The 24,707-nt window shown below is 46.1% G+C and overlaps 2 protein-coding genes across 2 annotated transcripts in view; one reads left to right on the top strand and one right to left on the bottom strand.

Moving 5' to 3' along the window:
* Window positions 1-908: 908 nt before the first annotated feature.
* On the top strand, window positions 909-10,558 carry cfap90 (cilia and flagella associated protein 90). The gene is made up of 3 exons (XM_056298967.1): window positions 909-1,028; window positions 1,290-1,406; window positions 10,379-10,558. The coding sequence occupies exons 1-3, from the start codon at window positions 912-914 to the stop codon at window positions 10,556-10,558; spliced, it is 414 nt and encodes a 137-aa protein (XP_056154942.1). The 5' UTR covers window positions 909-911.
* A 2,911-nt stretch (window positions 10,559-13,469) lies between these two features.
* The window catches only part of adcy2b (adenylate cyclase 2b (brain)), a 49,561-nt gene continuing 38,323 nt past the window's right edge, over window positions 13,470-24,707 (bottom strand). The window contains exons 17-26 of the mRNA XM_056298411.1: window positions 20,867-21,007; window positions 20,610-20,726; window positions 18,669-18,853; window positions 17,820-17,904; window positions 15,648-15,806; window positions 14,906-15,052; window positions 14,577-14,684; window positions 14,110-14,224; window positions 13,886-14,010; window positions 13,470-13,763 (exon numbers count right to left, since the gene is read on the bottom strand). Coding sequence (XP_056154386.1) covers window positions 13,611-13,763; window positions 13,886-14,010; window positions 14,110-14,224; window positions 14,577-14,684; window positions 14,906-15,052; window positions 15,648-15,806; window positions 17,820-17,904; window positions 18,669-18,853; window positions 20,610-20,726; window positions 20,867-21,007 — 1,335 coding nt within the window. The 3' untranslated portion in view covers window positions 13,470-13,610. The remainder of the gene's footprint in view (window positions 13,764-13,885; window positions 14,011-14,109; window positions 14,225-14,576; window positions 14,685-14,905; window positions 15,053-15,647; window positions 15,807-17,819; window positions 17,905-18,668; window positions 18,854-20,609; window positions 20,727-20,866; window positions 21,008-24,707) is intronic.

Raw genomic sequence — 24,707 nt, 5'->3', positions numbered from 1 at the left:
GCCAAAACAATTGGTCTGCTTAATTATGGCTATTTACAGTTAATTTGAATATTTACTTTTTACTTGTGGTGCTTAAGTACATTTTAAATCGGATACTTTTGTACTTAAGTGATGTTTGAATGGGGGACTTTCTACTTTTACTGGAGTCATTTTTTAATTATGTATCTATACTTTTACAGGAGTATAGCTTCTGAGTACTTTGACCACCCCTGCATGTTTGTGTAAATAATCACTACAGAGACTGCAACATATGTACAATGCATGACTGCTTTACTGTCATCCCCTTAATATGACATAACACCCCAATCCCCATTTCCTGCTGGGGTGTACCATTCACACACATCGCTCGGGGAGGGGCTTGGACCAACAGTCCCATCTAACAGAACTGAAAAGACAAGACAGATGAGTACTTCAAAATAAAACAGGAAAAACAACACAACGATTGAGGTTATGAGCTGGATGAACTGGGACTGAAATAACTGAGGTTATGGGAGACAATGACTGACTGAGGTTATGAGCTGACTGGAGGAATCGTGACAGGGTCACGCAGTAGATGCAACAAAGGGCCTTGAAGGGACCGGGGGGGGGAGGTTGGGGGGTAAAGAAACACACTGACCAACCGTGTAAGAAACGAGTTGCTGCAGCTTGATAGATGGACTGGCAGACAGAAATAAAGAAGGATGGACAGATAGATAGACTTTTGACATTGGATCCATTCGCCTTGGAGGCCCATTCACATCAAGGAACGTGTTGCGGCCCACAGCGTGAATAGCTGAGGGGGGAGGGACGGGCTGTTACCTAGCAACCGTGCACGCCGGAACGGAGGTCTTCGGCCGAACGAGGCGGCGACTGGAAACTGTAGTTTTAACGCGGACTTTTTAAACTAGCAAACACTTTTCACGTTTTCTAAGATGGATTTATCAGCCGTGGCGCAAACGAAGCCGATTTCCACATTGTCTGCTTACAGCTACATCCCGCCCCGTCGGCGCGAAGCGAGAGAGACGACTTACTTCAACAGCGAGTCCAAGGTAAACGGCTCGGCGTTAGCTAAGAAATGGTGAGCTAACGGTTAGTGACTGGGTGCCGGTGGTCGCGTTAGTCTAGTCTCGCCTGAATCCAGATGACTAACTAGTGAGATAAATCAGGTTTAAATGGTCAGTCTCCATCATTCGGTTGTCTCACGGTTGTCCGTCGCTTCCTTCGACATACTAGAAGTGGCAGTAAGAAACGACACCGTTAATCTAAGAGCATGTCAGAACTGAAGAGTGTGTCTTCATCCCCCCCATCAGACCTCAGACGTCCTTGTATATGACCGACTGTTCAAGTGGGCCGAGGGTTGGGACAGCAGACAGCACCGCGATGACAGGAAACACAGCAACGGCAGAGGGCTACACGTTTATGAAGAGGTAACCGAGTTAAACTTTACTGTCATGGGTAGAATACAGTGAAATCCTTGTGCTCTTGCTCTCCCTACCTTTACACAAGGGACACAAGAACAAAGGACACGCCATCTCGAAAGAAAGAAAGAAAGAACAGTGCAGACCTACATAGACTATGTACTATCAATTCATACATTATATACACAATATACAGTACACGATATGCAAAGCAAGAGAGGCGAGATTGAGATGGCTTGGACATGTGTGGAGGAGAGATGCTGGGTATATTGGGAGAAGGATGCTGAATATGGAGCTGCCAGGGAAGAGGAGAAGAGGAAGGCCAAAGAGGAGGTTTATGGATGTGGTGAGGGAGGACATGCAGGTGGCTGGTGTGACAGAGGAAGATCCAGAGGACAAGAAGAGATGGAAATGGATGATCTGATGTGGCGACCCCTAACGGGAGCAGCCAAAAGAGTAGTAGTAGTAGTAGTAGTAGACAGTACACAATAACACAACTAATGTGCATACGGTTGCGTCAGCTGTTCTGCAACCTGGCTGCCTGTGGAAGAAACTATTACTGAGACGAGTGATGTGTGATTTGATGCTCTGGCAATGCCTTTTAGATGGAAGGAGTGAGAACAGAACATGAGCGGGATAGCTGGTGTCCTAAATGATGTTTTGGGCTTACACCACCAAATTACTATACCACCCTGTAGTGTATTTGAATAAGAAGTGCATTACTCAGTCAGCGTGACTGACTAGACATGGCTTCCACCACATCATATATTACATGGTGTCAGAATAAAACTTGAAGAAACCAAAGAAAGGAAGAAAATGGAGCAGATGAAACCTCCGACCTCATTAAGTCTAGAAGGAAATCTAGCGGAAAATTGGAGAGTCTGGATCCAGAGATTCGAACTGTTCCATGTCGCCATGTCGTGGCCGGAGACGAAGCAATGAAGGTATATAACACGCTTGACTTCGATGAAGACGTAGATCAGTCAAGCTGCATTGACTATGATAGATTGAAAGAGCTGTTCCGCCAACATTGTGAGCCAAGGAAAGGTGTGACATATTTGAGGCACCTGTTCTTCACTCGGGTGCAAGGAAAATCAGAATCTGCTGATGCATATGTGACTGATTTAAAGAATAAAGCGAAAGACTGCTAGGCGGCACTGTAACTTTGCTTAAGAAGTGCATTACTCAGCGTGACTGCTAGGCGGCACTGTAACTTTCCTGTTGTGTTACTGTGTTTGTACTGAGATCACAGAATAAAAGTTGTTGACTGACTAGACATGGCTTCCACCACATCATATATTACACACACCCCCCTCATGGCAAGTGTCTTGACCCGTCCATTCACGGAGGATGATGCTGAGCTTTGCAGGACTCAACGTTAATGTTTTTTTTCCCCCACTTGCCCGGTCGGGCAAATGGGTCAGAAATCTACTTGCCCGAAGTCAATTTTTACATATTGTATTAGCGGTTATCACATAACAACAAAGACTATAGTTAATCACCATGTTTAATCTTTAAGCAGACGAAACATAACAAGGACACAGTGTGTCATAGATGTGTAGCAACAAACATTCTTGCATATAGAAAATGGTATGACCCCCCCCCCCCGCAGTCAGTGGTGGTGTAGCGGTCTCTGCAGTTACTCACTGGGGACCGGGGTTCGCGCCCCGGTCTCGTCAGATCCGACTATGGCCGGACCCGACGAAGCAGCAATAATTGGCAACGCTGTCTTCGGGAGGGGGGCGGAGTCGGCTTGTGTTCGTCACATGAATGCGTCTCTGGGTGTGTTGGGAAAAAGCAGTGGTTCGGCCTGGAGTCGCCTTGTCACGGAAGTGGGGAGGCGTCTCCTTCGAAACTGCCGGCCGGAGAGATGCAGCTGGCGAACGCATGCAGTACGAGGGTGGGAGTTTGAACTAAAATAGGGATCGATTGGCCACTAAATTGGGAGAAAATAGGGAAAAATCAGGAATACATTTTTAAAAAAAGAGAAAGAAAATGGTATGACCCATCCCCCTGTCCATCTCCCCAGAGAAGGACTCATTAACTGTGAGTGAGTGAGTGAACAGGGTATAGCAGATGCTTCGCATAGAAAAACCTAATGAAACCATACAAATGCAAATCTTAATTACACTAATGTAATCTCTGCCCTACCGACAGCCTTGTTTGTACAACACGCTCCGCATCGAAATTGGCAACTGCTGACCCCTCAACACTATTGTATAGCAGTTGCCACAATATTTCAGCTGAAAGGTTGTGCCGTCAATCTGTTTTAAAGTGCTTCATGGCACTGAAGCCACGCTCACAGGCAGCTGTGGGTAGTGGAAGCACGAGGATCAGCTCCACCACCATCAGCAGGTTGGGGAAGCTCTGTAGCCTATCAGGTTCTGTTAAAAAGTCTGCCCATACCTTGCTTTGTTGGACCTGGGGCAGCGCTTTGATCACCACTTTAGCGCTCGGCCACTCCTGGTGCCTTGCCTGACCCCTGTCACAGCCCACCCTGTCCAGTATGTCAGCAAAGTGGTCTGTGATGACATGGAGATGGTCTGCTCCATAATTGGCCTCCTCTGCGGACCACTCCCTTGGGTCCAACAAACTGGCAGCTGTCTGAAGAATCTATCTTGTCACTCTCCAGTCTTTGAAACGGCTCCTTATGCTTTTTATGACTGCATCAAGGAATTGGCTCTTCAATCTATCAACATAAAATTTAATTTAAATAGTTTGTTTAAAGGCAGGCAGCACGGTTGCACAGTGGTTAGTGCAGTCACCTCACAGCAAGAAGGTCCTGGGTTTGAGCCCCGGGGTAGTCCAACCTTGGGGGTCACCCCGGGTTGTCCTCTGTGTGGATTTGCATGTTCTCCCCATGTCTGCGTGTGTTTCCTCCGGGGGCTCCAGTTTCCTCCCACAGTCCAAAGACATGTAGGTCCGGTGAATCGGCCATACTAAATTATCCCTAGGTGTGAATGTGTGTGTGTGTGTGTGTGTGTGTGTGTGTGTGTGTGTGTGTGTGTGTGTGTGTGTGTGTGTGTGTGTGTGTGTGTGTGTGTGTGCGTGTGTCGGCCCTGTGATGGACTGGCGGCCTGTACAGGGTGTCTCCCCGCCTGCTGCCCAATGACTGCTGGGATAGGCTCCAGCATCCCCACGACCCCAGCTGGGATAAGCAGCTTGGATAATGGATGGATGGATGGATGTTTTAAAGGCAGGGACAATGTGCAATTAAAACATGTCACGCAGTGAACATGATTGAGTGACCCCTTTTAGGAACAGGCTAATTGAACTATATCAACAAATGCTCTTCGCCTCCCCCCTTTTCTCCCCAATTTTATCCAGCCAATTACACCACTCTTCCGAGCCGTCTCAGTTGCTGCTCCACCCCCTCTGCTGATCCAGGGAGGGCTGCAGATTACCACATGCTTCCTCCGATACATGTGGAGTCGCCAGCCGCTTCTTTTCACCTGACAGTGAGGAGTTTCACCAGGGGGACATAGCGCATGGGAGGATCATGGTATTCCTCCCAGTTCCCCCTCCCCCCGAACAGGTGTCCCGACTGACCAGAGGTGGGGCTAGTGCAGCGACTACGACAAATACCCACATCCAGCTTCCCACCCGCAGACACGGCCAGTTGTGTCCGTAGGGATGCCCAACCAAGCTGGAGGTAACACGGGGATTCGAACTGGCGATCCCCGTGTTGGCAGGCAACGGAATAGACCGCCACACTATGCGGACGCCCTCAACAAGTGCTCTTATTTTCCCTTTTCCAATTACTACCTGTTGATCTATCCCTGCTCTCCTGGCTAAAGCTCATGCTGCACTGCATGGAACTGGCCCTCTGCAGAGTCCTGAAGAAAGCCTTCAAGGTTCCCCCCAGCTGCTGAGTGCATGCTAGTGACAGTCTCAAAGGCCTGTAAGGCCTTGGGGAGTGTAACATTGTCCTCCTGAAGCTTCAGACTTAGACTGTAAAGAATGATAATATCACTAATACTAACACTACACTATACTAATCTACACTATACTAAGATGAGAAAACTGACCAGCTCAAAACTTTTAGGAGTGGTACTCACTAATTTTCTTAGGAGAGCCACTTATGAGTAAGACTATTCCTCAAAGAGCCACAGAGATTGCAGATATAACTCAGGTGTTTTTTATCATTACTCTCAAGATATTTACCATCTTTGTGTACGTTTAAACAAAATACATAGTGCCATGCTTTCCATCCTTACATCTCTTTTTATTCTCAATTAATCATTACATTGCATTATTAAAATATATAATATTTGTTTGTGAGTTTGTAAGGCTGGGAGTGGAACCCATCTTATGCATGCATGTACATATGCAATTATACATAAGTATTATCAACATGAAAAAAAATGTTTCGCAAATACAAAGCTACACACATAGGCTATACGTCTACCCATGATCCCACGCTGTTACATAGCCTACGTTCTTTGACGTAACTTCAGTATGCTGCCATCTGCTGGATAATTCATTTCAATGCGCTAAAACAGGACACAAACGGAACCTATAGAAGTAAGTTATAGCTGTGTTCTTATTGTTATCAGTGGATCTATATGAGGCGCGAAACAAAGTCTCACGAGCCGTGTAAAGAGTAACATTGACTTTTAGGATATCCTGTACCAGGACCATAAACAGGAGGTGGCTGTAGTCCTTTCAAGATCCGGACACACTGCTTGGCTCTCCTGATCATGTCTGTACTGGCAGACCTGGAAAAAGCACACACATCACAGTTGTACAATAATAACAATACAGCCCAGTATTGCAAATGCAAATTGAAAAAATCGGTGACCCTTTGCCACAACAAGGACTTGCCTGGTTTCAGTGGTGTTCTCCATATGTGCCAACACCACAGCATAGTCCTTCATGAGGGTCTGACTCTGAAGAGCTCTTTCCATATGCAGGAGCCCCCTTGTTCCCCCTAGATTGCTCGGCTACCAGATCTTATGCTGGAGGACCCCACTTAGCACTTTGAACTCTCTCCAGGCTTTAGGCGAATAGTGGTACTGTTTTTAGTGGCCTTTGAGGAGCCCAGTCACCTGTATGAAGAGAAGAATAAATAAAACATTACTGGGTTAAACATAAATTAATTTGAAATTAATTCATGCGGTAACACTTACTTCATTCATGTCATCCGTGTTTATGGCATCCATGGCTGCCAGTTGTAGTCCATGGGCAAAGCCCTGGTTGTTAATGAGGTGGGGGACTTCTTCCCGGAGTAGAGTAGAGACGCCCCCCCCCCACACCTTCCGACATCGCTGAGTCTCCATCGGATCTGAATCCTACTAACTTCTGCTTCCACTCTGGGGAGGCCAACTTTCTGAAATACTGTTTACAGAGTGACAAGTTAATTTTGTCAATTTTTTTTAACTACAATCAAACATCTGTTTATGAAACAACAAATTTCATCAACAAATGTTTCTTCATCCATCCATCCATCCATCCATCCATCCATCCATCCATCCATCCATCCATCCATTATTCAAGCCGCTTACCCCAGTTGGGGGTCGCGGGATGCTGGAGACAGCTGCACAGTGTCCGACAGCAGTGGCATGGTGGAGTTCTTCTACTGCCAAGAACACATTCTTTGGCTCCCCGTCTTTCAGGATCCTGACATAAACTCCCTCAAGGTCATGGATGCTCACATCAGTGGCGGAGTCTTCCAGCACACTGGGGAACTTGGCAGCTCTTTGGTCCTCCAAGAATGGTTCCCAAAGGTTGTCAAATATGACCATGGCAAACCTTAAGAGAGACAAACGGATAGTGTTCATTAATCCTAATAGAATTCCCGGCCTGCCACTCACAACATTTAATCAAAATTCATTCAGCTACCTTTGTTTTTAAATCATAGCCATACAACATTTATAGAATAGTGCAGAGTTGACCAGACCGAAACGAAATATTCTCTTGCGCTTCACTTAATAAAATTTGTCTTTATCCGAGCCATTTTCTCATGAGTGACAAGTCTGACAGCTAATGCACCCCATGGCTAGCCTACTCAATTCTTGATAGGCCAACGGTGCGTGCCAGTATTCTCCGATCCGTGCAAGGAGAGGGGCTATACTGTGTGCCACATAACGAGAACATAATTTATTCCCCCCCCCCCCATTTTCTTCCCAATTGTACTTGGCCAATTACCCTATTTCCCGAGCCGTTCCGGTCGCTGCTCCACTCCCTCTGCTGATCCGGGGAGGGCTGCAGACTACCACCACATGCCCCCTCCGATACATGTGGACTCGCTACCTGCTTCTTTTCACCTGACAGTGAGGAGTTTCGCCAGGGGGACATAGCGCGTGGGAGGATCACGCTATTCCACCCAGTTCCCCGTCCCCCCGAACAGGCGACCCAACTGACCAGAGGGGGCGCTAGTGCAGCGATCAATATCCACATCCGGCTTCCCACCCGCAGACACGGCCAGTTGTGTCTGTAGGGACGCCTGACCAAGCCGGAGGTAACACGGGGATTCGAGGCCGTGGTCCCCGTGTTGGTAGGCAACCCAGTAGACCACAACGCTACCCGGACCCCCGAGAACATAATTTATGATACGACAATGATCGAAAAAGATGATTGAAACATTTTATGTTATTTTATTATATACTTAGCACAAAAAGTAAGGAAATGTGTGTTTGGTAGATTATTTCTTTGTTGTAACAATGCTTCTTGGCAATAAATCTTGTACCGTTGGAAAGCCTGTTTATTTCCCTTTTAAATGGGGCCACATTTGTAAGGAACATGCATTTGTGGGATGAGCAGCATAGCTGAGTATGTGGGTTGCACCCATGAAAAATTTGCCAAATCTTCTCTGCCGATGCCAAACAGCTTATTTTGCTGTTGCTATTGACTCTTGTTTTGAGCTTCTGGCACCCCAGGTGCTGACAATCAGGTGCCTGATATAAGATTTATTGCCAAGAAGCATTGTTACAACAAAGAAATAATCTACCAAACACACATTTCCTTACTTTTTGTGCTAAGTTTATATTTTATTTTATTTTTTTAACCACTTGCCTGATTGGGCAAGTGAGTTGCTAGATTTACTAGCCCGACATGGCGTTTTACTTGCCCCAGGCAATCGGGCAATCCTTATTTTTTAACCATGCTTTGTTTAGAGATGCACTTAACAGTGCCTTGCAAAAGTATTCAACCCCCTCATCACTAATTTCTGGATTATACATCTGTTCCTGAACAATATTCTTTTGTGAACCCTTAAGCTCTAACAGCATGTTCCCAAAGCCAAAATACGTTATGTTTCACTGACTTTTGATTAATAAGTTAAAAATGAAAATATAGTGCTTGCATAAGTATTCAACCCCTTGTGCTCTGAAAGCTCCAAGTTTACACAAATGACAAATTATTCCTAAAACAATCTCAGGTTAACACAATTGGACATAATTAGTGTGCACCTGTAAGATATTAAAGTAACGGTCTCGTTTATGGGTATAAAAAGCACTCTGTGTAAAGTTCATTAGCCGGATGTGAACTCCATCAGAAAATGAAGACGAAGGAGCATAATACTGAAGTAAGAGACAAAGTGATTAAAATGCAGAAGGTGGGAAAGGGGTACAAAACAATATCCAAGTGTTTGGATGTCCCACGGTACAGTGTTGGATCCATTGTCAGAAAGTGGACACTGTATCACACCATCCGGACACTTTGTAGGACAGACTGTCCCTCAAAGCGAAGTGTCCAAGCAAGATGTGAGCTGGTGAGGAAAGCCACAGATGATCCTGCAATCACTTTGAAGGAACTTCAGAGGTCTGTGGCTGAAACTAGAGTAAATGTGCACGAGTCAACCATAACACGGGCTCTCCATAAATCTGGGCTGTATGGGAGGGTAGCAAGAAAGAAGCTGTTGTACAAAACGGTACATATAAAAGCACGCTTGGAGTTTGCTACCAAGCATGAGGGAAACCCAGTTAGGATGTGGGTAAAGGTTTTGTGGTCAGATGAGACAAAAGTTGAGCTTTTTGGCCAAAACCCGAAGTGTTATGTGTGGCGCAAACCTAACACTACTCATGCCCTAAAAACACCCTCCCTACAGTGAAGCATGGTGGCGGCAGCATAATGCTATGGGGTTGCTTTTCATCTGCAGGCACTAAAAAAAAAATTCAGGGAAGAATGGATGGAGCTAAATACAGGGAAATATTGGAAGAAACCCTGTTGCAGTCTGCCATAAAACTGAAGCTTGGGAGAAGGTTCACTTTCCAGCAGGACAGTGATCCTAAGCACAAGGCTAAAGCAACAATGGCATGGCTCAGCAACAAAAAAGGTGAATGTTTTGGAGCGGCCAAGTCAAAGGCCGAACCTCAACCCCATTGAAAATCTGTGGCACAGACTGAAAATTGCAGTCCAGAGGCGCACTTTTCATATTTTACTATAGAAAAGAGAGGGGGCAGCCTTAAAAAAAATAACGATATCAAATCAGGTATATCATTATGTCTGAAAAATTATGGATCTGCTAAAATATCACTATGATATTGAATTGGGAAGTACCTGCTGATTTCTAGACATAATACAAACCTGTTATTGCTATACTAGCTCCATAATATTGTCATTGTTGATGTACCAGTTGCATCCATGCACGTGTGTGTGTGTGTGTGTGTGTGTGTGTGTGTGTGTGGGGGGGGGGGGTCAGCTGTGTGGGCCTTGGTCTGGTGTGATGGCCAGTGGTCCTTATCAAGAGTAATTCAGGTGTTGCTTTTAGGGTAGCAGGCTAAAAGTGTCTGGTAATTATGCTTATCAAGAAAACAAGCTCTATGTATGTTTCTGGGTCACTGAAAGCAGAGAGATAGTGGTCAAATCACACACACTGATGAGCCTGTAAACGATGAGTATGTGTTGGTTCTCAGGACTTTGAGTGGCTCCCAGTGTAAATTACAACATTTTCATATCACACTTCTCACATTGGAATCTGCATGAATACCTCTGTCTATATTTCATCTGGCTCTCTGTCTCCCTGTCCCGTTCACTTTCAGGAGAAGTCCAGAGTTGTACCTTTACTGTCCTCTTCAGAGTATGGTCGGCGGCCAGTCCCTGAGCGTTACCAGTCAGAAAAGCAGTTTGTCCGTGTGGCACATGTGCAAAAAGAATTTTTCCGGAAAAATGGCATCACCCAGGATGTGGCAGACGGGTATGGATCAGTGGTCCCCATTTAAATCTTCAGCAGGAATTCTATCACCATGAATACAGTCAGACGTTTTACATTCAAGCGTTGTGGTGTAGTGAATTTTAAGACACTGAATGTTGAAAGTTTTGCAAATATCCAATAACTGATCATTTCCACAGTCATTTTGACCGATACCGACACTGATATTTTTGTTTCGTAGCAATACAGAAATACTTTATTCATCCCCAAGGGGAAACTGGGTCCTATTACCGACACTCACACTCCAGTGAAGAAAAACTAACAAGATACATCCATCCATCCATCCATCCATTAGCTGAACCGCTTATCCTGTTCCCAGGGTTGCGGGGATGCTGGAGCCTATTCCAACGGTCATTGGGCGGTAGGCGGGGAGACACCCTGGACAGGCCGCCAAGCCATCACAGGGCTGCGACACACACACACACACACACACACACACACACACACACAAACATTCATACCTAGGGACAATTTAGTATGGCCAGTTCACCTGACCTACATGTCTTTGGACTGTGGGAGGAAACCAGAGCCCCCAGAGGAAACCCACGCAGACACGGGGAGAACATGCAAACTCCACACAGAGGATGACCCGGGGTGACCCCCAAGGTTGGATTACCCGGGACTCGAACCCAGGACCTTCTTGCTGTGAGGCGACCGCGCTAACCACTGTGCCACCGTGCCGCCCAACAAGATACATAACATGAAATAGAAATAGAAGGTAAAATAATAATAAAATATATAAACATACGTGCATCATGCTCCAGCATATAACACCCTATCTATACGGTTATATGCTGTTATACCACCATGTGTGTTCAGTTTCTACCAGAGCTTACCTGTTATTACAGGTAAATTACAGTGTAACTGTGATGCTCGGTGCAGATTCAGACATCTAAAAACATGGCTTTATGAGTACCTGTCCTGTTTATTGCTAAACACTACACTGTAAGCAAAGAAACTTATTTTGCAAATGGCCCTCCGAAATGTTTGCCTTGCAAACTGTTTGCTGAAAGAAATGGCACCAGGGGCCGGATCAGGTGACAGCTTCTCAAAAGCAGAGAGAAGAAAAATACCCAACTAAAGTGGAAATGTGAAGATGTCTTTAAGTTGAAGGTCATTCATTTTCCAAGCCGCTTAACCTAATTAGGGTTGCAGGTTGCTGGAGCCTATCCCAGCGCTCACTGGGGTGGAAGGTGGGGAAACACCCTGGACATGTCGCTAGTTCATCGCAGGGCACAGACAGACACATTCACACACACTTTCACACCTTAGGAGCAATTTAATAAAGTTGAAAATCCTAAAATATGTATTTGGTCTCTAAAGCCTTACAAGATAAGAATGAGTTTTGCAACACTTAAAATAAGATTCATCCAGTGAGATTCATGCCAAGCCCCAAATCCAGTTTACTGCATTTAATTTACTTTTACATCTAGTTCCCATAAGGATCCATTTAGAATGTCAATTTTATTTCGGTTTTACGTCATCTTGAAAATTGTACCAGTCACAAAGCCTAAACTTTGTAGAAAATTTACACAAACAAAATTTAAGTAAAAACACGAGACCCCCTGTAAATGGCAGAAAGCTCTGTCTGCTAATTGATAAGCATGGGCAATAGGTTGTCATAACTGGTAAGCCGGTAGACATGTTTGTCAGCTAGCTAAAATGGTAGATATATAAATGATGGAAAAGTAGTGGGTTGAAAAACACACTTCCCAACACAATGTTTGAGTGATGCTTGGTGTACAATATATTACATTATCCAAGCCACTTATCCTACTTGGGGTCGCGGGATGCTGCAGCTTATCCCAGCAGTCATTGGGGGGCAGGCAGGCAGGGAGACACCTGGACGGGCCGACACATTCACACCTAGGGACAATTTAGTACGGCCGATTCCCCTGAGCTACGTGTCTTTGGACTGTGGGAGGAAACCGGAGCACCCGGCGGAAGCCCACACAGACATGGGGAGAACATGCAAACTCCACACAGAGGACAACCCGAGATGACCCACCAAGGTTGGACTACCCCAGGATAAACAATAATATTGAAATAGGCAGGAGGCTGCTACGACTAACCCAATAGGCTACTACATATGTATACGTTAGATAACATTAAAGCTAGAGCTGTGAATGCACAGAATTTGTTTTTTTTTTTTTGCACTCTGGACTGTTTATTGGGTACGATAACGTCACTTTAAATCATCACTTGCCTTTCTTATGTGCACATTCACCGGATCTTCATGGCAGCCCATGCCTTCCCCCAGTACAACTTGCATTTAAAAAGCCCATCATTAAGACACAACAAAAGAAGACTTCGACTTATATACAAATATTTAATGAATAACAAAATGATGGCAGTGAAAATGTAAACATCACTGTTTGGTTTGGTTTGGTTTCAGGTGATTTTCTTTTAATCTCCAGTTTGCTGTAGACTCCTCTGCCTGAGATCATCTATAGTGGGACAAAAACACAGGTCTAAAGCTATCCTTACAACTCACAGGTTTTACCGCGCTGGCAATTTTCGGTATTAAATGCTTCAAAAAATGACAATAAACTATCTTGTACTAAACTGGAACAGGAACGCTCATGTTGCCACCTAATAAGAACACGTAGCTGGGCAAGGCAGTTCAGTTTTTGCCACACGGTTTTGAAGCAACGCACGCTATAGTTAGCTCCACACCACTACGTATGTACAGGGGGGGTCGCTGCTTTCCTTAAGGGTTGTTGTACCGTCTTCTGGTTTTAACAGGGCTCTCCTCGGTCAGCCCCCCCCCCCTTTAGAAAGGGCAGAGACTCCACCGTGTGACGTCCTTGACACATTCGGGGCGTTGCACCAATCTAAAGTGCAGCATTGAAGGCAATAGCAATATACACCAGGCCTGCTCTACATGGTTTTGGGTTGCACAGGAAGAATGTTGTTCTCAGCACCCGTCTGTCCACCCAGAGTGGACAGACGGGAGGGACCTGGTTATTTGGTGGGGTAATTACAGATTACTAATTAAGCAGTCTCTTTTTGTGTTTGTTGTGTTTATTGGGTGCATTTGTGTGTGTGTTTGTTCGACATGTTCAGGCCACCATGGTCCCTTGCGATAGAGTTCGGGTCATCTCGGTGTGGATAAAGTAGGTCTTGAGCTCTCCTTTGCCCTTCACATTGATGATACCCCGACACGAACACGCGTACCCCAGCGTTGACAGGATGTGACTGGTCTCTTCGGTCACCTGGGTGGACAAAATATTGTAAAATGCCTCATTAACGTGGCCTCGTCTCGAGTGACAGTCAAATCAACGGCTGGGCTTAGCTACTCGATAGCATAATGCCGTCGCGAGATGTGCGGCCTCACCTGTATTTTTCCCAGTACCCCGGTGGTCTCCATCCTACTGGCTACGTTCACACTGTTCCCCCAGATGTCATACTGAGGTTTCTGAGCCCCGATGACCCCTGCAATCACCGGCCCGTGGTTGATTCCTATCGTAGGGAAAAAATCACAGACAACGCTGACCCTCGCTCCCGAAAACACAGCGGAACGTGTTACTGCAAACGCATCACCCGAACCAATGTTCTCACCAACTCTGAGGCGGAAGTCGTTGAACGAGTGTTTGTTGATAACGTCTAGCTTCCCAACGAGAGCGAAGGCAAACTCCACCATGGTACCAATGTGCATGTACTGTCTGTCGTGCTCCTGACAGAGGAGGAGGAGAACCCCTTATATTACAGACAACTCCAAATGTATTTTGCCTAGTAGATTACTTTTGGCATCCTAAATTGGGACAGCGCTTACAGAAAGGACTGCCGCTCTTTGCCCGCTCCTCCATAATTGGCTAAAAATAACCTCAAATTAAAGACGACATTTGGAACTTCAACCTTTAAAACCTTCATCATTCTGTCACTTAATATCAAGTGTAGATAAAAAACTATTCAGCATTGTGTGGTTATGTGAATATTTATGGAGCCGAGTATGAAAGGAGTGTGAGGCTCAACAGACGTGTGTGTGTGTGTGTGTGTGTGTATGTGTGTGTGTGGTGATGTAGTGCCTGTGTGCTCTCTGGTCCCGGTGTTGCATTGAGTCCAGTAGCAGCCATGTAGGTGCTGCCGATGGTCTTTATCTTCTCCACTCCGCTGAACTTGGGCTTGGACAACAGCTGAGCCAAAGAAAGAGAAGAGGGCACATACTCACTATATTCGCAAATCGAGGAATTACGAATAGCCAATTGCTGGTCGTCATTGTCCACAGGTTGTCACACAACATCATGGAAGTGGGTGTTTGATTTAGACTGTTGGATGAATCTGCCAGTTTATCCTGCACAAAAACCTTATTTTTCGGTATCTGTTGGGATTCAAGGTAAAACGATCGACTGTTTACCTCATCAAAATCAGCTATGATCTCGTTGAGAAGTCGCAGGCACTCGAGTCCCTCCTTATTGACGTCGGACTCGGTGTAGAACTCTTTGAAGTCGGGGATGGAGGCGAACATCACGCACACAGACTCGTATGACTGGTGATACAGGTCCTAATAACAAACCAAGACCATCCAAACAGAAGACATCAGCCAAATGTGTCGTCTGGGTCAAATAGCAGTGATGCCAAGCTACAGAAAAAAGTCCACCCTGGAGGGCATCCGGGTAGCGGAGTGGTCTATTCCGTTGCCTACCAACATGGAGATCGCCGGATTGAATCCCCGCGTTACTTCCGGCTTGGTCGGGCGTCCCTATAGACACATTGGCTGTGTCTGTGGGTGGGAAGTCAGATGTGGGTATGTGTCCTGGTCGCGGCACTAGTGCCTCCCCTGGTCGGTTGGGGCGCCTGTTCGTGGGGGAGGGGGAACTGGGGGGGAATAGCGTGATCCTCCCATACGCTACGTCCCCCTGGTGAAACTCCTCACTGTCAGGTGAAAAGAAGCGGCTGGCGACTCCACATGTATCAGAGGAGGCATGTGGTAGTCTGCAGCCCTCCCCGGATCGGCAGAGGGGGTGGAGCAGCGACTGGGATGGCTCGGAAGAGTGGCCAGATACAATTGGGGAGAAAAATACCCCCCTCCCCAAAAAAAGTGCACCCCGGGTAACAAATGGACAGCGTGATTTTGACTGTTCAAACAAAATTCCCACCTCGTTCTTCCAGTTGCGCCCCAGGAAGTGCTCGGCGACGTGGGCGGGCAAAACGTTCTCCAGCAGCACGCGGTTGAGGTTCTCCATGGTTTCGATCTCCTCACACTCCCTCTTGAACTTGTTCCTCCACAGGAAGTCCAACCTACAGTAATATTCATTCTGTTACAGGAGGACACAAGAGTAAAGAGACACCTGCGTCATTCACACCCTGCATTCTGCTCTGAGCCAGTCGCTGCAGGACACAGACGTTTCACCAAATGCATGAGAAAACAAAAACAAGATGTCCGAAAACTTGGGTCACTTTCACTTCAGCAATAGGTTACGATACATCATCACTGTGGCATGAATTCGAGCACGGAGTGTGGATATATATTCGAGTCGAGGAGCGTTGGAGTCGGCCTGTCTGCTCGGCTTGTAGCTCCGGCACATTCGGCCGCCTAATTTCTTATTCCGTCATGGTCAGAGACGTTTACTTTGAGATGGGCCGGTCGCATTTTATTCTCGTCATTCCTGTCAAGCGCAACCTTTTATAGGCTCTCCGGGTCGACCTGGCTAATGGGAACTAAACAGCACGCTTGGTATTCATAGAAAATTAATGCCCCAATAAAATGAAAAAGAAACAGGGATTTTTACTCTCCGCCGCTCAAGACAACAGTAAGCGGATAGGGCTGTTTTGCATAAAAGATAGCCGCTTCTGGGTCATTGGTTATTCATGCTTGAGGGGATATCTAAACATGTCTAACTGTGTCAAAGCGACTCACAGAACAAGGTCAGAATACCCCAGGAGTGTGTGTGCTATGCGTGTGCATCAGGGATGGGAGTCCCCGAATGAGTGTGAACGCTTCGAGCTACCTGTGGGCCGGTCCCTCTAGTGTGTGTGTGTGTGTGTGTGTGTGTGTACACATATCCATGGCTGTATGCCCCATCTCTTGTGAGACATACATCACGAAGTGCATGGCCAGAGGTCTCGGTGCTGCACATGTTTGTACTGGAGAGCTGGCCCTTGAGAGTGCGGCAGGGCACGGTTTTAACCAGGGCTCCTGCAGCTTACACGGTGTTCTCTGGTGAGACGCTATCCGAGTATTTGCTTCTTTTGCCCGAGGATGAATCAAGAATGGAGACATGCCGCCAACCAGCTCTCATTGGACAAGCAATTTGTGCTCCCCGTGTGTGCGTGTGCGCGCGCGTGTGTGTGCGAATTTGGTTCTGTTCAGGAGATAGGAATTCTAGTAGCTCCAGGGCCCTACTAAGTAGGCCAGCGGGAGGGTAAGCTAATTCCAGATACTGTTTAGAAAGCAGCTAACAAGGTTGTAAATGAGCCTCTCTCCATGGTGCAGCTGTTTATGAAAGATAAATTACAGCAGGCGGTCTTCTCCTCCCTCTAACACAGGGGTTGATTTTTTTTTTTGTTGCTTTGTTTTGTGCAAGGCAAAATGTGTTAGTAGTTGAGCTAAGATCATACAAAAATGGTGCTCTTGGGACACGTGCCCCCTCTATCCATCCGAAAGGTTTCCATAGTCCTACATTTCTGTCAAAACACAAGGTGCGAGGGGGGAGGTGTGAATATTCGCTACTTGATGTATGCTGTCAGACAGCGACAAAGAGTTCTTGCACAATAAAGTTTGTTTATGAAACAACTCCAACACCCCCTGACCCCCCCCCCCCCAATCTGGTGAGGGTGACCCAGAACCGAACACACGGGAGAATCTGTTTGAACAGACTGTTGTTCACAGAGGAGCTCCAGTTTTGGGTACATATTAGAACCCCTGGGGGGGGGGACAAGACTACAAGTGCAGCACATCTGCTTCTGGTCAGCACTGATGGATGATACCCCAAAAGAGTGTGTACACACACACACACACACCGCGTCTCTGTGCTCTCATGGTATCCGTGTCAGCTGAGTTTAGCTCAGTCTACATCGACTGATGAGACCAGATGCATGGGTAGATGGAGTACTCAGCTGTGTTTGGTGACTTTTGAGACGTACGTGCAATCGCAGAACCCATGAATGTGCATTGCTGTCGTACTGGGGCGTGTTTGATCGGAGTACATGTCAGTGGTGTTTTGGAAAACAAGTGTGCTTCATAAACCAGTGGTTTCATATTGCCATATCCAACATACTGATTCAACAGTGATCTCACTATGGTGCCTGGTGATGGTGAAATTACCGACCTGCCTGGCCAACACCAGCAGAGTAATAAAGAAGATGAACAGAGACACAGAACCCATCGTCTTCAGATCCTTTAAAACCCCTGGCCTGAAAGGACAGAGAGAGAAATGCTCATGAGTCACATTTGGAAGGTAGAAAACATTAGAATTAGTTGAACAATGGGTGTCCAGCCTTTCGTTAGTTGTCATTCAAATCTGAAAACCCTTTCATTGTAATAAACACCTATTTCTTAACCTCGCCCAGTCAGAATCTTCAGTAACACTTTCTATGAAGCTTGCATCTATAATGCTCTATAAGCATCTATAACGCCCTATAAGCATCTATTGCATCCATAATGCCCATACTTTCCTATAATGTGTATTACAATGATTAACGGCTATAGCTGAAGACTGTGAAATAACACTGAAGTCTCAATATGCATCTCTACAAAACTTAAGCAAAACAAGTTGGCTATGATGCATTATGACATTTGACAGATAAACAGGCTAATGATGACATATTTATAATGCATAAATCCGTTTTAAATTGACATAATGTATCATAAAGCTGGTTATGAGGTGTTGTGAGGGCATATGCATGGTTATAATGAATCTTACTATGACTTATAGCTATGCTTATAGGGCGTTATAGATGCTTATAGGGCGTTATAGATGCAAGCTTCATAGAAAGTGTACCGAATCGTCTTTCCCCCTGTTGTTTGACAGCATGTGGAAGTATTGTTTCTACACACAGGTGTCTAATGACTTGTTATACAGCCACCGAGGCAGAAGAATAACATCTGACAAAGAGAGAGAGAGAGGGAGAGAGCGAGCGAGCGAGCGAGCGAGAGAGTTGGTATTGTATGGACCAACCTATCCAGTGTTTGAGTGCGGTGTAGCGCAGTACTGTAACTATCCAGCAGGGGCGCATGTGTCTGGAGAATGATGATGTTGTAAATCACTACGGCAATCAGCATCACCACCATCTTTAGCTCATAGTTAATCCTCAGAAACACTGAACATGACATCAGGCCCAGGATACAGCAGTAGATGAAGTACTAGAGTGTGAGAGAGAGAGAGAGAGAGAGAGAGAGAGAGAGAGAGAGAGAGAGAGAGAGAGAGAGAGAGAGAGAGAAGGAAGAGACAATTACCAACAATGTTGAAATCAAAGAAAGTTGAATCAGGTCATCTGGATACAACGTTTATTGACAGATACGTTTCATTACTCATCTATGTGACCTCTTCAGTCTAAAGTGACTGCATGTATCTCCCCCCTATAAACAATACAGATGCATAACGACCGAAACTAATGATCAGTTTCATATGCAAATATGGATGTGACCATTAACTAGAGTTTCAATGGCCTTGTGTACTATTCACAGAGGATTTGGGAATGTTTGCCATCACAGCACTGTAAGATGGTGACAGATGTACCCCCCCCCCCGATTCAGGGATGGTTGTTCCCTCTTCACATAGATGGCCTCTGACTCCCAGTTCAAACCAGCGTTCATCCCTATCAAGGATGTGCACACCCTCAACCCTGAAAGAGTGGCCACTGGTCTGTAGATGGGTGTAGACAGTGGAGTCCTGGCCTGATGTGTTAGCTCTCCTGTGTTGTGCCATCCTCTTGGCCAGTGTCTAGTTTCCCCAATGTACAAGTCACGGCAATCCTCCTAGCACTTAACAGCATATACTTTATTGCTCTGTTTGTGCCGGGGGACCTGATCATTGGGGGGGGGACCAGTTTTTGATGCAGCATGTTTTGGGGTCCCTCGGGGGGGGGGGGGCTAAGAGTACATCTGTCACCATCTTACAATGCTGTGGTTGCAAACATTCCCAAATCCTCTGTGAATAGCACACATGGCCATTGCAACTCTAGTTAATGGTCACGTCCATATTTGCATATGAAACTGATCATTGGCTTCGATCGTTACTTAGATGAGTGATGAAACGTTTCTGTCAAACTCTGCATCTAGATGAAGTGATTCTTTGATTTTCTTACCTGGATTATTGAGCACGCATAAAGACAAACAAGGTTGAAAGTTTCCGCTGGGAGTGAATTGTGTCGCCTCAGCAGAAACTTAACACATGAGAAAGTCTCTGCATCTTGACAAATTACATCCCCTTAAAATCTTGGAGAGCGTGCATCTGCAGCAGTGAACAAGCTGCACATCTGGTGATGTATAAGATAACACGGAGAGCCGTGCATTAGGCCTAAACAGAGACGTTTACTCTCAACAGGATGTAGAATGTGGTCCGTATGTGACCATGCTTAATAGGAATTTAAGACTTCACCCATTCAGACATACGAGGGCAGCTCATTGGATTTCATTTAAACAAAAAAAGGGAATTGCTCTGCTGAACCCACAGTGTTGTTAAAGATTAATTCCCTCCACTTTTTTTTTTGTTACATTATTTAAACAGGGAAGACAGACGTAACAGTCTTTGGTAAGGTATGTTGGGGTTTTCTGGCTTGGAGAGAAAATCTAGATAAATATGCAGGTTGTGGGAGAAACTGGGGAAAAAGACTGAAGTGTTACCTGCATATTGTGTATTTATTTATTTATCTATGTAAGATGCACTTTTATGGCAATGAATACCGAACAGAAAGGGATATTATATCCTAGCAAACGCGGCCATTTCCCAGTGACCGATCTCCACAGCAGATGCCCCCGTTGCTTTCATGCATACTTGTAACTCATCCCATCCACAGAACAGGTATGAAACTGAACACGAGCGCAACGTGCAGCTAAGTGAAAAATCTCTTGGCTTTTCTCCACTAAAGTATTTTAATCTCTTCCCCCTCTTACTTACAGGCAGATAGAACTTGCTTTCGTCTGTGGGTTGGCTGTGACTGTGCGAGGTCAGCAGGCTGCCGTTGGTTAGATTCACGCGTGGGACGGTCGACTGAACTTTGTCTTCCAAGAAGAACTTATGGGGAAAATACAGATATAATTTACCTTACGTTACGTGGTGAACACAGTACACATGACAGTACAGTATGCAGTGTCGCACACTTTTCATCGTTGGATTTAACTGTGCTGCGACGTTACCGGTGACCTGTTTCTCACCATGTTAAAGACAGCCATCACCAGAATGAGGGTGGTGGTTGCCACCGTGAGGACCAGTCGTAACCAGGGCTTGTTGGCGATGATGATGCTTGAGGAGTTGGGGAACCAGGGAAGCGAGCAGAGGGGACGTTTACCACCCTTCTGAGGACACACACACACACACGACTTGACAGATGGATGAGACAAAGGTTAAGAGAGTAATGGAGCATTTTAGTGAGCTTGCTGACGACGACAGGTTAAAAACCATGTAAAGGTTAAAACATGGCAGCCTGGCAGGGTCAGCCCTATAGTGATATAGTTAGGTTAGGGTTAAGGTGAGGGAACATAGAGCTGAGCGAACACAGACACGCTCCTGGCTGGTCTTGGTACGCTGTGGCGTTAGCGTAGAAGGATAAACACAGCTGCAGATAATAACATAATGGATCTGCTGGATGAACCGGCGTCGACAGTACTATTGACAGTTGTTAGTGCTGGTTCTGTCCGTCTGTCTGTCAGTTCTGATCAAACAGATCCATTATTAATGTTATTGTCTGCAGCTCTGTGTATCCTGCTATGCTAACTTCACAGAGTACCAAGACCAGCTTGCCCTGTTTTTAACCTTTACGTGGTTTTTAACCTGTAGATGTCAGCAAACTCACTATGGTGGACTACAGTGGTCAAGGGTTTAGTTACTCTTTAAGAGATGGGAGTGAGACTCAAAAAGAGAAAATGACAGTTTCACCCTTGTACAAGAGCTATACAAACAGCCAAAACAGGCCATACAGGGATTAACTTTACTGTTTCCGTCTTACTGAGCATCTCAGGCCTCGTCGTGTCTGTTGGCTCCCAGCTGTGATTCAGACGCATGGTAGAAAGATGCTGACAGCGTCACCATCAGGAGTCAGGACACAGGTTAAGAGTGGAATGGCACTCGGTTTTAAAACACTTTTTTTTAAAAGCCAATTGCACTTGGGTCAGTGTTTTTAGGCTTGAACAGACGAGAACAAAACCAGAAACAAGAGAGCCAAAACTAATCAGCCATGTTTTACAAATGCTATGTGTGGAGGGGCTCGGTTAAGGGACGGAATTTTCAACCCCAACAATGCAATTCACAGAGATTGTCTAAATCTGTGCAATAAAGCTCTTACCAAAAGATTATGTGGTGATGACATCACTTTTGCCAGGGAAATCATACTCCTATTTTCAGAGGCTATGGCCATGGGTACTTCCGTGCAGTTAGCTGGCTGTCAGTTTTACATGACGTTACAGAGATAAGGCTACCTGGGTTGTGGTAAAGGTTCACCGGTTCAAATCCATCCATTCTAAGTCACAGATATAACATCTCTGGAAAGTCTAAACTGAAGGTATTCCCCCTTTAATGAGGTAGTTTCTGGATATTGTGAAACCATAACATCTAGAGTTAAAAAAAAAGATCTTATCAATACGAATTTACTTGGTCATGTGACACAGGAGTAGCACTTACTGGATGAAAAACAAGTCTTACTAGCATTGCCGAGAAATGGAGACACAAACTTTCGGTGAAGTTTGTGCTATTTCCTCAAGGACTTGAATGATAACACGAACACACATACACACGTTATATGGGGCTGCAGGTTATGATACTGTAGTGAATTCGGGGGGCAACCACAGGAACCGCCGCAGCCGGGACGCAAACCCGTATTTCCCACACCGCGGGAGACATCGCTAACCGCTCAACTAAAGGGTCCGACCCGTTAGCCAAAGGCTAACGTGTCTACTTATCCATGCACGTTACAATACACTTGTGTCTCCCAGCGGCCACAGAGGTTGTTATGGAGAATATGCTCGGTGTGAAATTGATGAAAAGTCTGACCCCCAACAACCTGTCTGTCTGTTTCTCTCTCTGTCTCCCCATGATGGTCTCTTGCTGCCTCGCCATTGTACAAACAGTGTAAACAGAACAACTGGGTCAGGACAGACAAGGTCATTGATGACCCACGATAATGGAAGGTGGCCCAGTTTTAAGAGAATAATGCTCACTTGATCATGGCAGCACCACCTAGTCTAAGAGAAGTCCAAGATCCCACCAGGAAGATGAAAATCAACAAGGCTGCTGGTCCTGATGGAATACCAGCAGAAGTACTGAGGGCAGGTGGACCTACTCTCCTCAGACATATCCATGCCCTGCTACTTAAAATATGGGAAAAAGAGGAAATCCCTGTGCAATTAGGGTGGCACGGTGGCCCAGTCGTTACCACTGTTAACTCACAGCAAGAAGGTCCTGGGTTTGACCCCCGGGGTTGTCCAACCTTGGGGGTCATCCCAGGTCATCCTCTGTGTGGAGTTTGCATGTTCTCCCCGTGTCTGCGGTGGCTTCTCTCTGGGTGCTCTGGTTTCCCCCACCATCAAAAGAAACAGGCACGTTAGGGTTTATACTCCTGTCTGTGCCCCTGACCACGGCAACGGGAAAAGAACTGGAGTTGGTCCCTGGGTGCTGCATGAAGGCGGCAGCCCACTGCTCCTAACTACACAGATCACAGCTGGGATGGGTTAATTTGCAGTAACTGAATTTCCCCAAGGGGATTAATAAAGGAAACTTAATTTAAGGACGCATTCATTGTTTCTATCTTTAAGAAAGGGGACAAAGCTGAGTGTGGAAACTACCATGGCATTTCACTACTTTCCACCACAGGGAAAGCCCTGGCTAGGGTCTTGGCCAACAGACTCCTCCCAATATCAGAGGAAATTCTGCCAGTATCCCAGAGCGGTTTTCATCCTAACAGAGGCACCATGGACATGATTTTTACCACTCGCCAACTACAAGAAAAAGCCCAGGAACAGAATCAACCATTGTACATGGCCTTTATAGACTTAACCAAAGCTTTTGATTCTATAAACCGCCAGGCCCTCTGGCTAGTTCTGTCAAAAATAGGCTGCCCTGACAATTATATCAGAGTACTACAACTACTACATGACAATATGTCAGCTAGAGTTCTCAGCAGTTACAGAGATGAGACAAAGTCCTTCAAGGTCCACACAGGAGTTAAACAAGGCCGTGTCATTGCCCCAACCCTGTCCTCTGTCTTCATTGCCACCATTCTCCACCTCACGGGGTCTCAATCTGCCTCAGGGAGTCAAACTCATGTACAGCACTGATAGGAATCTTCTGAACATTGACAGATTCAGCGCTAAAGGTAAAACCACCACCACATCCATCATTGAGCTGCAGTACGCTGATGACAACGCCTTAGTGTCCCTTGTAGAAGAGCAACATACAAGAAGCAGCTTAATCTGGCCATTACCATAAAAAAGACCCATATCAAGTGTCCGGGTAGCATAGCGGTCTATTCTGTTGCCTACCAACACGGGACTGCCGATTCGAATCCCTGTGTTACCTCCGGCTTGGTCAGGCATCCCTACAGACACAATTGGCTGTGTCTACAGGTGGGAAGCCGGATGTGGGTATGTGTCCTGGTCGCTGTACTAGCGCCTCCTCTGGACGGTTGGGGCACCTGTTCGGGGGAGGGGGAACTGGGGGGAATAGTGTGATCCTCTCACGTGCTATGTCCCCCTTGTGAAACTCCTCACTGTCAGGTGAAAAGAAGCAGCTGGCGACTCCACATGTATGGGAGGAGGCATATGGTAGTCTGCAGCCCTCCCCGGATCTGCAGAGGGGGTGGAGCAGCGACCAGGACGGTCAGAAGAGCAGGGTAATTGGCCAAGAGCAACTGGGGAGAAAAAAAGGGGGGAATCCCCCCCTAAAAAAACAAACATAAAAAAAAGACCCACATCCTCTTCCAACCCCTGCCCAACAAGAAATATGCCTGCTCTGCCCCATCCAGCTCTGTAGACAACACCAGACTCGAAAATGTGAAACAGTTCC

Source organism: Lampris incognitus, chromosome 18 (assembly GCF_029633865.1).
Source record: "Lampris incognitus isolate fLamInc1 chromosome 18, fLamInc1.hap2, whole genome shotgun sequence".
In the NCBI taxonomy this organism is placed as follows: domain Eukaryota; kingdom Metazoa; phylum Chordata; class Actinopteri; order Lampriformes; family Lampridae; genus Lampris; species Lampris incognitus.
This window is presented reverse-complemented; position numbering and strand designations above follow the sequence as displayed.